General features: G+C 48.4%; 1 protein-coding gene across 1 annotated transcript in view; it reads right to left on the bottom strand.

The window, feature by feature from the left end:
- Positions 1–1795: 1795 nt before the first annotated feature.
- LOC123121225 (uncharacterized) overlaps positions 1796–16087 on the bottom strand; it is a 49217-nt gene continuing 34925 nt past the window's right edge. Inside the window, exon 3 of the mRNA XM_044541134.1 lies at positions 1796–2164. Coding sequence (XP_044397069.1) covers positions 1796–2164 — 369 coding nt within the window. The remainder of the gene's footprint in view (positions 2165–16087) is intronic.

Here is a 16087-nt window from a genome sequence, read left to right as displayed (position 1 = left end):
CAGTTGTTTTGGTTCGAGCATCTACCCCTATTTTGGAAGCCGTGTGGTCTTGTCGACTTGCCCAGCCGAGTTTCCTCCCAAGGTGTTGCTATGGCAGCGAAACCCACTGAAGGAAGGGGATACCCGTTATGACAAAGAAAACAAATTTTCTACCTGGGCTAAGTTTTGTGGTACTCGGACATGGTAGTCTACCTGGAAGCAAAATTGTTTTCAGACCATTCAAAATAAACATCCTTCGAGTAGTTCAATTAACTTCCTTTTCACGTTTCTAATAAACCTTCAAGTAGTTTCTTTAACGTCTAGCCTATAATTTGTCGATTCACTTAACTTTCGCTTTATGTTTCAAATAGTTCGTTTAACTTCCGAGTGATGGTCGGATAGTTTGTCTCTTGAAATAGTTCACTTGTCTTCCATTTTATGTTTCATATAGTTTGCTTAACTTGCAGATTGCAGTTGGTCTGTATGCCAATTGACGCAATGGGTCATCTAGTATTCTTCATAACCGGGTAACCCAACGCGATGGTAGGGGCCTGCGATTGGACAACTGACTTTTGATGCAGGTGTGCACTGGTCAAGACGTAATTTTGACACATCCCCACTTCATCCTGTCACATGCACATCTTAACAGGTGTCTTACATAACACAAATCAAAACCATCATGACCCCTAGCGCAAATATATGGTTGTAAGAATCAAGTCCGTATACCCATCCATGTTTTAGTTCGAAGTGTTTACAACCATAAGGTTGTTAAGGTCCGGTTACAAAACTAGAATTTATTCTTTCGCAAAAGCTTGTTGGAGCCACTATCGTAGTGCACATCCTCTTATGGTTTCGATAACTCAGGGTCACTCCTTAACAAAAAGGTACGAAACCTTTTTTCTGTCGAAACCAGATCTTAACGGGCATCAATAAGCAAGGTTCTTCTCTCTATATGACCATTGCAAACCCCAGATGGACCATTTTCCTTGCATCGACAAGACAAACCATTCAAACATTGCGAAGTTGGTATTATAGACTCTTGAATCTAAAATACCTGGTTTTCAAGTATAAACATTTCCTAAATTCAAGCGCTTGCAAGTACAATGCTAGAATTGTTGTTTTAGTGGTCCAAATTAGAAATCTAGAAGTTCCCACATAGAAGTTTATGTAACGAACTAGAATATATATTGTCTTCATATAACTCACTAGTTTTTTTAGGAAAAAACTAGACTAGTAGGCCTCACAATTGTGAGGGCATTGTCTATTAAGAGTAGAAAGCTTCCTCAACATCGCATTACTCCATGTAGAATGATAGACTATATTTTCTTGTTTAGCAGAAACTAAGTCCATGGAGAAGAAAAATGTTTAATTATAGACGAACAAGTCCCCATTTGGAAAAATTAGTTGCATTGAGAGAGAGAGAAATTTTCTTGGTCAATATTATTTTCTTAATGTATCTTTAAACTCTAGTGATAAACACAATTATATTTATTTATTTGAGGAAAACAATTATTTTGAGCTCCAAAAAATCTTTTTGCTCGTGTCTCTACTCATGGATGTAAATATGCTTATCCTTACAAACAATATTATCAATATAGAATATTTAGCTGCAGTTCCTATATAAATGTAATAACAAATGATAAAAACTGCTTATTCCATATATTTCCAATCATGCGGTGAAATATGAATACATATGTTGTGAGCTTATAATGCTTGATCACGCCTCTTCTGAATTCGGCCATACACACAACAAGTAATTTTTTCATATTAAGCCACAAGTAATGCATTAAGCATTGTATTACTAAACTGGAACCCGTCATGGACAGTTATGGTTATTGCCAGGGCCACCATAGTAGATGTAAGTGCCCCAGTCGCCATAGGTGTCACTTTGCACATTATAACAGTTGTTCTGCTCAGTTATCAAGCCCACATCACTTGGGGGATTGAGAAAGTTGGAGGAGTCTACCACTTGAATGTTCTTGATGTGACTCGCCTTAGCAAACCCTTCATTCGGGAAGTGTCCACTGCCCATATGTGTGGAAGTTTGGCCGGCATCGGGTGAAAATACCTCGCCACCCCACATGATGGTAGAGGCACTATCTGCCAAGTAGGAGAAGATGGATGATGGCCAATACCCCACATAATTGCCTCCCACTTGCAGCCACCAATTTCCCCCCGCTTGATCCTGCAAGCCAAAATTAGCTTACTAGAGAATATAACACACACGATTAATTATTACCAGGCAATATATTTTAAATCCCTTAAGTGCCAAAATCATGGAAGAAAAGGGAACTTTAATGGTCTAGGTTGAAATGACAAGGATGAGTGTTTTTTTTTTGCGAGAAAATTTCTGATCTATTAATCTTCAATTATGGTAGTACAACAAATACCAGAAATAATAAAAATTACATCCAGATCCATAGACCACCTAGCGACGACTACCAGCACTGAAGCGAGCCGAAGGCCCGCCGAAGGCGCACCGCCGTCATCGCCCCTCCATCGCCGGAGTCGGGCACAACTTGTTGTAGTAGACAGTCGGGAAGTCGTCGTGCTAAGGCCCCGTAGGACCAGCGCACCAGAACAGCAACCGCCGCAGATGAAGAATAACGTAGATCAGAAAGATCCAATCCGAAGACACGCGAACGTAGACGAACAACGACGAGATCAGAGCAAATCCACCAAAGATAGATCCGCCGGAGACACACCTCCACACGCCCACCAACGGTGCTAGACGCGCCGCTGGAACGGGGACTAGGCGGGAAGACCTTTATTCCATCTTCAGGGAGCCGCCGCCGTCTCGTCTTCCTGAGCAGGACACAAACCCTAGCAAAACTGAAAGAAACGACTAAAAACGGAGCCCTCCCGCCGGCCCTTGCCGAGATCCACCGTGCCCCATGGCCCTAGGGCCACCGGAGAGGAGGCGGACCTGCGGCGGCGGCGGAAGGCAGAAACCCTAAGGATGAGTGTTTTTGGTACTGAGCTCAAATATCACATGGATTATAGATGTACTGAGTAACCGATTTGCGATGTAAAAGACTTGCATGGTAACAATATGTTCCTTACTTGAGTTCTAACAAAATCGAGTCGACCAATCAAACCGGAAAGAGTAGGACTAACCTTCTACTTAATTGCGCGTCTACAAGAACGAGATGTGATCTTGACGATGCGTACAAGAATGCATCTAGGGTAAAAAATACGTCCTTCTATTCTACCAGAAGATCATGTGGTGGGTAGGCTTTCCATAAAAGTTCATATGATGTGTTATCGTTAATTGTGAGTCAATCTAATATTAGAATTTCTTAACTACTATACCCTAGTTAAAATATGTGGAACGTATTTATTTTTCCCAACTCTAACCGGGTAAAAGAGAGTAACTTGAAAGAGTCCCTTGTTCAATACACTAGTAGAAAACAGGGTTTTAGTTCAGGCCGGGCAAACCCATTAGTCACGGTTCAGCCCAGAACCGCGACCCATGGGGCATAGGTCGCGGTTCGTGAGGCCAGGCGGCCGGCCGGGCCATCGTGGGGCATTGGTCCCGGTTCATCTGGCACCTTTGGTCCGGGTTCGAGGCTCGAACCGGGACCAATGTGCCTCGCTCCTAGCCCACCACCATTGGTCCCGGTTGGTGGAGTGAACCGGAACCAAAGGTTGTCCTTTAGTCCATGTTCCAGCCACGAACCGGGACCAATGATGTGCCTATATATACCCCCTCGCCGGCTAGCAGAGCACTCCACATTGCTCTGTTTTTTCTGGCCGGCGAGGGGAGGGCTTTGTGGTGCTCTAGCTCACCTCCTAGGCACATGAGGTGTTCGATGAAATTCCTGAGCCAAACTACTTAAGCTTTCTCCTCTCCAAGCTCGACCTCCAAACTCCATTTTCCTCAATATTTGTCTAGGTTTAGCGGTCCGTCATGTTCCGTCCCCGTCTTCACCGCCGTCGATCGCCCGCGCCGATCTCGTCGCCGGCACCACCGTGGTGAGCCTCTTGTCGGTGTACAAAAGTAGGGGCACTCCTTTGTACCCCTTTACTTGTGCACGGGCAGTCAGAGCCACGCCTGTGGCCACACTCGACAAGGCAGAGGAGGGAAGTCAAAGGCGCAAGGCGCTCGAAGCAACGCCAAGACCAGAGACGGGAGAAGCAAGAGGGCAAGGTGGACGCTCCCCGGCAAGACCCTTGCCAGGGCAGCCTCCGCAGCCCCGGCAAGAGCCTTGCCGGGGCAACTTACCCAACGCCAGTAGAGCGCGCCGCCCTTGAGCACAAGGTTTCCAACATCATCAAGCCCATTGAAACCAAGGCTTGGGAGGCACCTCCATGGTGGCATACAGATCTTCGTCAAGATCATAAACACACAAGGTCAATGGAGGACCAGAAGACGACGATCCTCGGCAAGGCGCTCGCCGAGGAGATCCGCGAGACACCCGGCAAGACCCTTGCCGGGGACGACCACGAGGCCTTTTGCCGGGGGCCCGGCAAGACCCATGCCGAAGACACCAGCGGGTCCACAGCCAGGCCCGCACGTGCCAAAGTTCCACCGCCGTTCCCATGTAGCTGCCAGCCCAACCAGCCAGGCGAGCACCAGCGTGGCGACGTGCGGCCCCAAGGCCAACTCAACAAGCACCTGCGTGGTGACATGCAGACCTTCGTGAACCCTACCGACGCGCCATCTCAGCAGCCTACCAGCGTGCGTGGCGCTGCATGCCCCGCTGGCCTGGATGCGTGTCGGAACAAGGCGGAGCGGCGACGGACGGGACGGGCCTCGCTACCACTCCCGATAAAGCAACGGGAGACCTAAGGGGCGCATTGAATGCACCTTGTCCCGTAATGACAAGCGATAAGCTTAGACACTGTACGCCTTTCCACCTCCTGTGTGCCACTGTGGCGAACCCTTTTGGCTATAAAAGGAGGCCCGAGGCATACTGGAGAGGGATTCGGCTCTTTGAACAAGGCACGCATCGTAGCTAGTTCGAGAGCTCAAGAACACCCCAATATACACCAAAAGCAGGACTACGGTTTTACGCATCCTCGCGGCCCGAACCTGGGTAAACGATATGTGTGCTTGCCCCTGGACCTGCTCTCCTTGCAACCCCGCGCCCTCCGACCGTAGTAGGGGTCCCAGTGATCCCATAGGTGCCGTTTCCCGCCAACATCTTTGGCGCGCCAGGTAGGGGGCGCAGTTGTGAGAATCTGGTCTAGCGGCAGTTTAGCAGTTCTCCATCGCCATGGCTCCCAAGAAGAAGGCGATCACGGCGATCGGTTCGTTGGCAGCCGAACCGCCGCACCAGCGCGGACGAGCGGCGAGGCGAGCGCGGGCGGAAGCCAAGGCGCGGCCCGCGAACACCCACGCCGCTCTGGCAGCCAGAGCCTAGCGAGCGGCATCGCTCGTGCGAAAGGCGACGGGCCGCACGCCACCAAATCCAATGACGGAGCTAGCCCCCCCGCAGGCGGAGCGGGGCCCTCCAAGGGTGGCGCCGTGCCATCCACGGGCGCTACGGCGACTTCCAGGACGCCTACGCTGGCGCCCACGATGCGTTCATCCCAGGTTGTGCGCGACGAGCAGCGCCACCCCGCTGGTGACCCCGGCCGCCGTCGTAGGAAGAGTTTTGTGCGCCACTCACGAGACGTAGAAGGCCAACATGCGCACCGAGACGCTGGCGAACATGGCGCACAGCCGTCGGGCCATGATAGGGCTCCTTCTAACATGGTTAGAAATAGAAGTGCATCACGGTCCACGCAGCCTTCGCCACCACCGGCGCCAGCAGAAGCTTTGGCGGGCGTGCAGTTGCTCCTCGATTTCTCTCCTGCTGTGGAGAAGATTGATGAGTGGAGGGCCACCATCAGGAGCCTCGTCGGCGTCGCCAACAAGGATGAGCCACGTCCGGCAGGGCCCTCAGGTCGGCGCTCCGCCGATCCACCGCACGCCAGCGGTGGAAGGACCGGAGGAGCCGCGGCCACGGTGCACTCTCCTCCTCCACATCAACCACCGCGGATGTCGGTCCGTCATGATGACGCTTGTGATAACATTTCCGTAGCGTTGTCCGACCCACGGACCCACCGCGATCAGCGCCAAGTTCTTCGGGAGTGAGCCCATGAAGACGCTCGAACCACCATCGAGCGCCGGCGTGACGCACGCCACCAGTCTGATAGGCGGGCAGGGCCCGCTGTTGACCACCCAACACCGCGGGGCTCTGGCGGCCTACCTTACGAGGTGGGTTGCCCAGCCTTTACCCGCGAGCTGCGGCAGTTCCAGTGGCCCTCCCACTGCACATTCAAGCCCGACGTCCGTGAGAAGTACAACGGCAAGACCCATACATCGGAGTTCCTCAGCATCTCTACCATCGCCATGCAAGCTGCTGGGGCACGCGACGACAAGGTGCTTGCCAATTACTTCCAGTTGGCACTTAAACCAAATGTCATGTCATGGTTGATGCACTTGCCAGTGGATTATATTTCTTCTTGGTCGGATCTGTGCCATGAGTTTGTCGGTGTCTTTACGGGGGGGCACCAAGCTCATGGCCAGGCCAGCGATTTGCATATCATCCCCCAAAAGGAAGGAGAAACCCTGCGCAAGTACATCCAGAGATTCAGCCGGGCGCAGTACAGCATCCCAGATGTTCATCCCACCGCCGTGATCAGCGCATTCCACCAGAATGTGCGCAACCGCAAGATGCGTGAAGAGCTGGCGATGAACAAGGTGTGCTCGAGCTGAAGAAGGAAGGAAGTACCCCGGCGACGGCGCCGGCGCGGAAACCGACTCCACAGACGAAGACGCGGCCACCCCAGCTAGGAAGGGTCGACGCCGCAACAAGAAGCGCAAGAGCAAGACGGTGCTTGCCGTCGAGGCATCCGAGGACACCGGCGCTGCCAAGAAGGCTAGGGAAGACGATCCCGACAAGGAAATTACCGGGTGCGCCGCCTGCCGGGCCTTGGCGGCTGCCGACAAGCCCGGAGGCTCCGACAAGCAATACTGCAAGATCCACCGCACCAAGGGCCATGACCTCCAGAACTGCCGACAAGTTGAGCTACTTGCTAAGAAGCAAAAGGCTGAATAAAAACGGCGGGACAAGGATAAGGGTCAGGATGGTGCCGAGGGATCCGGCAAAAAGCATGGCGGCCGAGGGGGTCGCCGCGACAAGGATAGCCAGCAAGAGAGGCCCGCTCGGGGCCGCGACAAGAAGTAGGAAGAGGACGGTCATGACGAGGACGATGAGTCCGGCGAGCAAGAGTTCCAGAAAGCTATGGAGGCCATGTGCGTCGACGATGGCGCCTTGCTGCACACCTTCTCACCGCCAGCTCAAACAGTGGGCGCATGAAGTCGCAGCAGCGGAGCCATCACTCGATGCACAAAGGCCATTGAAGTGGTCCAGCATGCCTATCATTTTTGACGCCGAGGACCACCCTGATTGCACAACTGCGGTCGGGTGCTTGCCGTTGTTGGTCTCGCCAACAATACGCAAGCTCAAGGTGACGAAAATGCTAGTTGACGGCGGGGCCGGTCTGAACTTGATCTCGCCTGTTGTGATCAAGAGGCTGCAAATTCCCGACAGAGACCTCGAAGAGACAGGTACTTTTCAAGGGGTCAACCCGAGAAGGAGCCAGCCGAAGGGTAAGGTCACGCTGCCTGTGACGTTTGGAGGCGAGCTGAACTACCGGACAGAGAAGATTGTCTTCGACGTAGCCGAGATCCCCTTGCCCTACAACGGGATCCTCGGCCGCCCGGTGCTAGCCAAGTTCATGGCGGCGTCACATTACGCCTACAACAGGCTGAAAATGCCTGGACCGATGACTATCATCATTGTCCCCTGCGACAAGAAGGATGCGCTGATCTACGCTGACCAACTCTACCGGGAGGCAGTTGCAGCGACCGCCACCAAGGCGCTTGCTCCTGCCGCCGAAGCCCCCCCCCCCCCGGGGGGGGGGGGGGGGGAAGACCGGCAAGACCTCTCGCATCCACTCCGGCAAGCGCACCTCTTCGGAGTGCTGTGCTCCCGTCGAGGACGTGCCAGAGAGCTCCACCGGCAAGAGCAAGAAATCCAGAGCTGCGCGACCAGAGACCAAGAAGGTGTTCGTCAAGGAGGATGGCACGGGGGGAACTTTCACCATAAGTTCCTCCCTTGAAAACAAATAGGAAGGCACGCTCGTCACCTTCCTGCGGGTGAATGTCGACGTGTTTGCATGGCAAGCATCCGACATCCCCGGCGTTCCCAGGGAGGTGATTGAGCACCACCTTGCTGTCTGCCCCCATGCGCGACCCGTCAAGCAGAAGGTCGGGAAGCAAGCTTTGGAGTGGCAAGAGTTCATCATGGAAGAGATCATAAAGTTAGAAGCGGCAGGCTTGGTGAGGGGAGTACTCCATCCGACATGGTTGGCCAATCCGGTGGTGGTGCGCAAGGTGAATGGGAAGTGGAGGCTGTGTATCGATTACACGGATAACAACAAGGCTTGTCCAAAAGACCCCTTCCCATTGCTGCGCATCGACCAGATTGTTGACTCCATGGCCAGGTGCGATTTGTTATCGTTCCTCGACGCCTACTCAGGATACCATCAGATCTTCATGACGAGAGAAGACGAAGAGAAGACAACATTCATCACCCCATGTGGTACGTATTGCTTTTTACGGATGCCTTTCGGGTTGAAGAGTGTTGGCTCGACGTTCGCAAGAGTAGTCCAAATTGGTTTTGAGCCCCAGCTGCATAGAAATATGGAAGCCTATGTGGATGATATAGTGGTCAAAACCAAGGACAAGGCGACACTTGTGCAAGATTTGGAAGATACATTTGCAAATTTGCGCAAGATCAACCTCAAGCTGAACCCTGAGAAGTGTGTCTTCGGTGTTCCGTCCGGCAAGCTTCTCGGGTTCTTTGTGTCACAGCGGGGGATCAAGGCGAACCCGAACAAGATCAAGGCCATTGAGCAGATTGAGGCGCCTAGGCGGATCAAGGACGTGCGTCGGCTCACTGGCTGCGTTGCCGCCATGAGCAGATTCATCTCCAAGTCTGCCGAGCGCGCTCTCCCCTTTTCAAAATCTTGAAAAAGGCAGGCCCAATGGAATGGACCCCAGAAGCCGAAGCGGCGCTGCAGGATCTGAAGAAGTACCTCTCCTCTATGCCGATACTGGTTGCGCCTAAACCACAAGAGCTAGATCAAGGTACTCCGGCATGCAGAAATTGCTCTTAGGCCTCCTTATGGCCTCGAGGAAGCTGCGTCATTACTTCTGAGCCCACGAGATCACCGTCGTCACCCGCTTCCCGTTGCAACGGATATTACATAACCCAGACGCAACTAGGAGGATTGTGGAATGGGCCTTGGAACTATCGAGCTTTCGGTTGAAGTTCGAGAGCACCTCGACAATCCAGAGTAGAGTCCTGGCGGAGTTCATTGCAGAATGGACCTCAACCCCTGACGAAGAGACCCAGGAGACCACTCTCCCCGGCAAGGAAACAAGTCACAACTGGGTTATGTACTTTGACGGGGCTTTCTTGCTGCAAGGCACTGGTGCTAGTGTGCTGCTCGTCGCACCAACCGGAGAGCACCTCAAGTACGTGGTCCAGATGCATTTTCCCAGGGAGATGTCAACGAACAACATTGCTGAATACGAGGGTGTGCTCGCCGGTCTCAGGATCGCGGCAGACCTCGGAATCAAGAAGCTCATCGTCAGGGGTGATCCACAGCTCGTCGTCAAGCAAATTAACAAAGATTATCAAAGCCCGTTGATGGAGGCCTATGTAGATGAGGTGAGGAAGCTGGAGGAGCGTTTCGACGGTATACAGGCGGAGCATGCTCCCCGAGTGGAGAACGACACCGCCGACTACCTGTTGAAATGCGCTGCCCTCAAACTACCTGTGGAACCAGGTACCTTTGTGCTTCGGTTAACTCAAACATCCGTTGAACCATGAACAGAGCAGAACAAGCGCAGGAAATCAGGCCCCGGCAAGTACTTTCCTGCCGAGCTCCCAGGAGCCGCCGGCAAGGACGTTGCCAGGGACGCCGAGCCTGCCATGGGGCGACAGACTCCGGCAGGGCGTCAAGCCCAGGCTGTGGAGACGGTCGCTCCCATGGCAGAGGAAATGCCTTTGGTCCTATCCGTCGAGCCCCAGGCTCTGGCATGGGTACAACATACCGTCTGATTCCTCCAAACAGGGCAACTTCCTGAGGAGCAGGAAGAAGCGGAGAAAGTAGCCCATCGGTCTGCCATGTACCAGTTCGTCGATGACGGTCCGTACAGGAAAAGACCAAACGGTGTGAAATTGAAGTGCATCCCCCGGGAGGAAGGACTGGAGTTGTTGGCAGAGATACACGGAGGTATATGTGGCTCCCCCATAGGGTCGAGGGCCCTTGCCGGCAAGGCATTCCGGCAAGGTTTCTTCTGGCCCACAGCCCTCCAGGATGCAACGGCACTAGTAACCAAGTGTGAAGCATGCCGGTTCTATTCAAAGAAGCTTCATGAACCAGCTCAAGCTCTTCAGACAATCCCTCTTTCCTGGCCATTCTCGGTCTGGGGTCTCGACATACTAGGCCCCTTTCCCTGTGCTGTCGGGGGCTTTGAGTACTTGTACATTGCGATCGTCAAGTTCACAAAGTGGCCGGAGGTGGAGGCAGTGAGAAAGGTGACAGCACAGTCGGCCGTCAAGTTCTTCAAGGGGCTATTCTATCGTTTCGGTGTGTGATACGTCTCCGTCGTATCTACTTTTCCAAACACTTTTGCCCTTGTTTTGGACTCTAACTTGCATGATTTGAATGGAACTAACCCGGACTGACGCTGTTTTCAGCAGACTTGCCATGGTGTTATTTATGTGCAGAAACAAAAGTTCTCGGAATGACCTGAAACTCCATGGAGCTTATTTTTGGAAAATTTTAAAAATATTGGCAAAAGAATCAAGGTCAGGGGGCCCACACCCTTGCCACAAGGGTGGGGGGCGCGCCCCTGCCTCGTGGGCCCCCTGGAGCTCCACCGACTTCAACTCCAACTCCATATATTCGTGTTCGGGGAGAAAAAAAATCAGAGATAAGGATTCATCGCATTTTACGATACGGAGCCGCCGCCAAGCCCTAAAACCTCTCAGGAGGGCTAATCTGGAGTCCGTTCGGGGCTCCAGAGAGGGGAATCCGTCGCCATCATCATCATCATCCATCCTCCATCACCAATTTCACGATGCTCACCGTCGTGCGTGAGTAATTCCATCGTAGGCTTGCTGGACGGTGATGGGTTGGATGAGATTTATCATGTAATCGAGTTAGATTTGTTAGGGTTTGATCCCTAGTATCCACTATGTTCTGAGATTGATGTTGCTATGACTTTGCTATGCTTGATGCTTCTCACTAGGGCCCGAGTGCCATGATTTCAGATCTGAACCTATTATGTTTTCATGAATATATGTGAGTTCTTGATCCTATCTTGCAAGTCTATAGTCACCTACTATGTGTTTTGATCCGGCAACAACGAAGTGACAATAATCGGGACCACTCCCGGTGATGACCATAGTTTGAGGAGTTCATGTATTCACTATGTGTTAACGCTTTGGTCCGGTACTCTATTAAAAGGAGACCTTAATATCCCTTAGTTTCCGCTAGGACCCCGCTGCCACGGGAGGGTAGGACAAAAGATGTCATGCAAGTTCTTTTCCATAAGCACGTATGACTATATTCTGAATACATGCCTACATTACATTGATGAATTGGAGCTAGTTCTGTGTCACCCTATGTGATGATTCTTACATGATGAACCACATCCGGCATAATTCTCCATCACCGATTCAATGCCTACGAGCTTTTCACATATTGTTCTTCGCTTATTTACTTTTTCGTTGCTACCGTTACAATCATTACAAAACCCAAAAATATTACTTTTGCTATCGTTACCGTTACTATCATACTACTTTGCTACTAAATACTTTGCTGCAGATATTAAGTTATCCAGGTGTGGCTGAATTGACAACTCAGTTGCTAATACTTGAGAATATTCTTTGGCTCCCCTTGTGTCGAATCAATAAATTTGGGTTGAATACCCTACCCTCGAAAACTGTTGCGATCCCCTATACTTGTGGGTTATCAAGACTATTTTCTGGTGCCGTTGCCGGGGAGCATAGCTCTATTCTTTGAGTCACGTGGGATTTATATCTGCTGGTCACTATGAGGAACTTGAAAGACGAGAAAACAAAAATGTATCCCTCAACTACGAGGGGAGGTAAGGAACTACCATCTAGCTCTGCACTTGATTCACCTTCTGTTTTGAGTAAGCTTGCGACACCTAAACCTGTTTCTGCTATTAATTCTGATATGTCACATGTTATTGATGATGCCACTTCTGCTATGCATGATACTTATGATGAAACTACTTCTATGCTTGATACTACTGTGCCACTTGGTGAATTTCTTGATGAACAACTTGCTAGAGCTAGAGAGAATGAAATTATTGAAACTGATAATATTGATGAAAGTGATGATGAAGACTCTCCCAATAAATATGAATTGCCTGTTGTGCCTGAGGGCTATGTTATGGATGAAGAAACTGCTAGAGACTTTCTTGCTTGCAATGATAGAAGTGATCTTAAGAAATTATTAGCTAAGCTGAAACAAAAAACTCTAAATGCTAGAATGAAATATGATCCTACTTATGCTACTTCACCTATCTTTGTTACTGATAAGGATTATGAATTCTCAGTTGATCCTGATATAATTACTTTGGTTGAATCTGATCCTTTCTATGGCTATGAATCTGAAACTGTTGTGGCACATCTTACTAAATTAAATGATATAGCCACCCTGTTCACTAATGATGAGAAATCCCACTACTATTATATCCTTAAGATATTTCCGTTCTCATTGAAGGGTGATGCTAAGATATGGTTCAATTCTCTTGATCCTTGTTGTGTGCATAGTCCCCAGGATATGATTTATTACTTCTCAGCTAAATATTTCCCTGCTCATAAGAAACAATCTGCTTTAAGGGAAATATATAATTTTGTGCAAATTGAAGAAGAGAGTCTCCCACAAGCTTGGGGGAGGCTTCTCCAATTACTTAATGCTTTGCCTGATCATCCTCTTAAGAAAAATGAAATACTTGATATCTTTTATAATGGACTAACCGATGCTTCCAGAGACCACCTGGATAGTTGTGCTGGTTCTGTTTTCAGGGAAAGAACACCAGATGAAGCTGAAATTCTATTGAATAATATGTTGACAAATGAAAATAATTGGACACTTCCTGAACCAACTCCTAAGCCAACTCCGAAGAAGAGGGGTGTTCTATTTCTCAGTCCTGAAGATATGCAAGAGGCAAAGAAATCTATGAAAGAAAAAGGTATAAAAGCTGGAGATGTTAAGAATTTACCTCCTATTGAAGAAATACACGGTCTTAAATCACCGCCTGTTGAAGAAATATATGATCTTAATTCATCACCTATTGAAGAAACTCATGGTCTTGCTAACCCGACACAGGTAGTAAGGTAAATTCTCTCTATAGATATGATAAAGCTGAAATCCCTCCTACTAAGTTTGCTAGCCAATGCTTAGATGAGTTTGATAACTTTATGGTTAAGCAAGAAGATTTTAATGCTTATTTTGGTAGGCAATTAAAACAAAATGCTTATATGATTGAACACTTGGGTGATTATATGTCTAGAGTTAAAGGTGAACTTAAACTCATTAGTAAACATGCTTCTATGGTTACCACTCAAGTAGAACAAGTACTTAAGGCTCAGAATGATTTGCTCAATGAATTGAATAGTAAGAATAATGACTATGCTGTTAGAGTGGCTACTAGAACTGGTAAAATGACTCAGGAACCTTTGTATCCTGAAGGCCATCCTAATAGAATTGAGCAAGATTCTCAGAGAAATAATATAGATGCACCTAGTCCATCTAAAAAGAAAAGAAAAATGATAGGACTTTGCATGCTTCTAGTGAACCTGTTGTTGATACACCTGAGAATCCAAACGATATTTCTATTTCTGATGCTGAAACACAATCTGGTAATGAACATGAACCTAGTGGTAATGTTAATAATAATGTTCATGATGATGCTCAACCTAGCAATGATAATGATGTAGAAATTGAACCTGCTGTTGATCTTGATAACCCACAATCAAAGAATCAACGTTATGATAAGAGAGACTTTGTTGCTAGGAAGCACGGTAAAGAAAGGGAGCCATGGGTTCATAAACCCATGCCTTTTCCTCCCAAACCATCCAAGAAAAAGGATGATGAGGATTTTGAGAGCTTTGCTGAAATGATTAGACCTATCTTTTTGCGTATGCGATTAACTGATATGCTCAAAATGACTCCTTATGCTAAGTATATGGAAGAAATTGTTACTAATAAAAGAAATATACCGGAAGCTGAAATTTCCACCATTCTTGCTAATTATACTTTTAAGGGTGGAATACCGAAGAAACTTGGAGATCCAGGAGTACCCACTATACCATGCTCCATTAAAAGAAATTATGTTGAGCCGGTGTTAGTGTTATGCCTTTCTCTTTATATCGTAGACTTGATTTGAATAAGTTGACACCTACTAAAATATCTTTGCAAATGGCTGATAAATCAACTGCTATACCTGTCGGTATTTGCGAGGATGTGCCTGTTGTGGTTGCAAATGTTACTATTTTAACAGACTTTGTTATTCTTGATATTCCCGAGGACGATAGTATGTCTATTATTCTTGGAAGACCCTTTTTGAATACTACAGGGGCTGTTATTGATTGCAACAAAGGCAATGCCCCTTTTCATGGTAATGGCAATGAGCATACGGTACACTTTCCGAGGAAACAACCTCAAGTTAATAGTATCAACTCTATTGGAAAAATTCCAATGATTATTTTTGGAGGTTTTGAATTTCCTCTTCCTACTGTCAAGAAGAAATATGATATTCTTATTATTGGGGATGTGCATATCCCCGTTGAGGTAACATAGTGTTATTCGAAATTTCTCCGGTTCCATGTTATTCGGAATGAGTTTTTAACAAGACTTGATCAACCTTGTTAGTGGATTCCTTTTGATGAGCATGAGATGGATGAAGTTAGAAAGCACAACCTTCTGTACCCTCCTTTTACTTTCTGTTATTTAGGTGAAATAATGTAAAAAATAGTATTTTTCTGTCTGTTTTCGAATTATCCGTGCAATATAAAAATACCCTGAAAATAAAAGTTCTCCAAATGCCCTACCAATTTAATATGATTTTTTTGGAATACTTGAGAATATCTGGCACTGAGAACACAGCAGGGGAGCAAGCACCTGGCCACGAGGGCCCAGGGCGCGCCCCCTGCCTCGTGGGCCCACGGTGGCTCCCCTCCACTTATTCCTGCACCCACACACTTCTTCTTCCTCCCAAAAAAATCACCATCCATCTCAAGCACGAGTTCTAGCTCATTTTGCTGCGATTTTCGATCTCCTTGCTCAAAGCACCTCTCACAAAACTGCTTTGGGGGATTGTTCCTTGGTATGTGACTCCTCCATTGATCCAATTAGTTTTTGTTCTAGTGCTTTATTCATTGCAAATTTGTGCTGCCTAGGTGACCATGTTCTTGAGCTTGCATGTCAAATTTATATGGTTCCAAGTAGTTCTAATGCATGATATAGGCTCTAGGCACTTGTAGGAGTAGTTGCTATCAATTTTGTTGAGCTTGGTTCACTTTTATTTGATGTTACTAAAAATTTCAGAAATTTTCAGAAAACGATCAAGAGATTTTTGAGGGCCTCATCGAGCCGAAGCTCGAAGGAAAAGCAAGGTGAAGAAGCAGAGAGGCCCAAATATAATCTGCCTCGCACCGCGGAGGTACGGCCGTGTGAATGGCCTTCCGATGATTTCTTGAGAGCAGCCGGGATTTATGATGTTTTTTATAAATTGGCTGAGAATGCAGGCCTCACCGACTTCCTCCACGACCAACGCGAACAGTATCTCTTACTCACCAATACTTTTGTGCAAAACTTCTACTATTATCCTAAGGAATCAGCTCCTTCAGTAGAGTTTCATTTATATGATGTGGTTAAGAAGATGTCACTATATGAATTTTGCAGGGTTTGCAAAATACTTTTCGAGGGTAGCTTAGAGGAACCACATCATAGAGATGTGGATGGGTTTATTGATACTATTACTGTAGGGGAAACTAGGAAG

Source organism: Triticum aestivum, chromosome 5D (genome assembly GCF_018294505.1).
Source record: "Triticum aestivum cultivar Chinese Spring chromosome 5D, IWGSC CS RefSeq v2.1, whole genome shotgun sequence".
NCBI classification, from domain to species: Eukaryota; Viridiplantae; Streptophyta; class Magnoliopsida; order Poales; family Poaceae; genus Triticum; species Triticum aestivum.
This window is presented reverse-complemented; position numbering and strand designations above follow the sequence as displayed.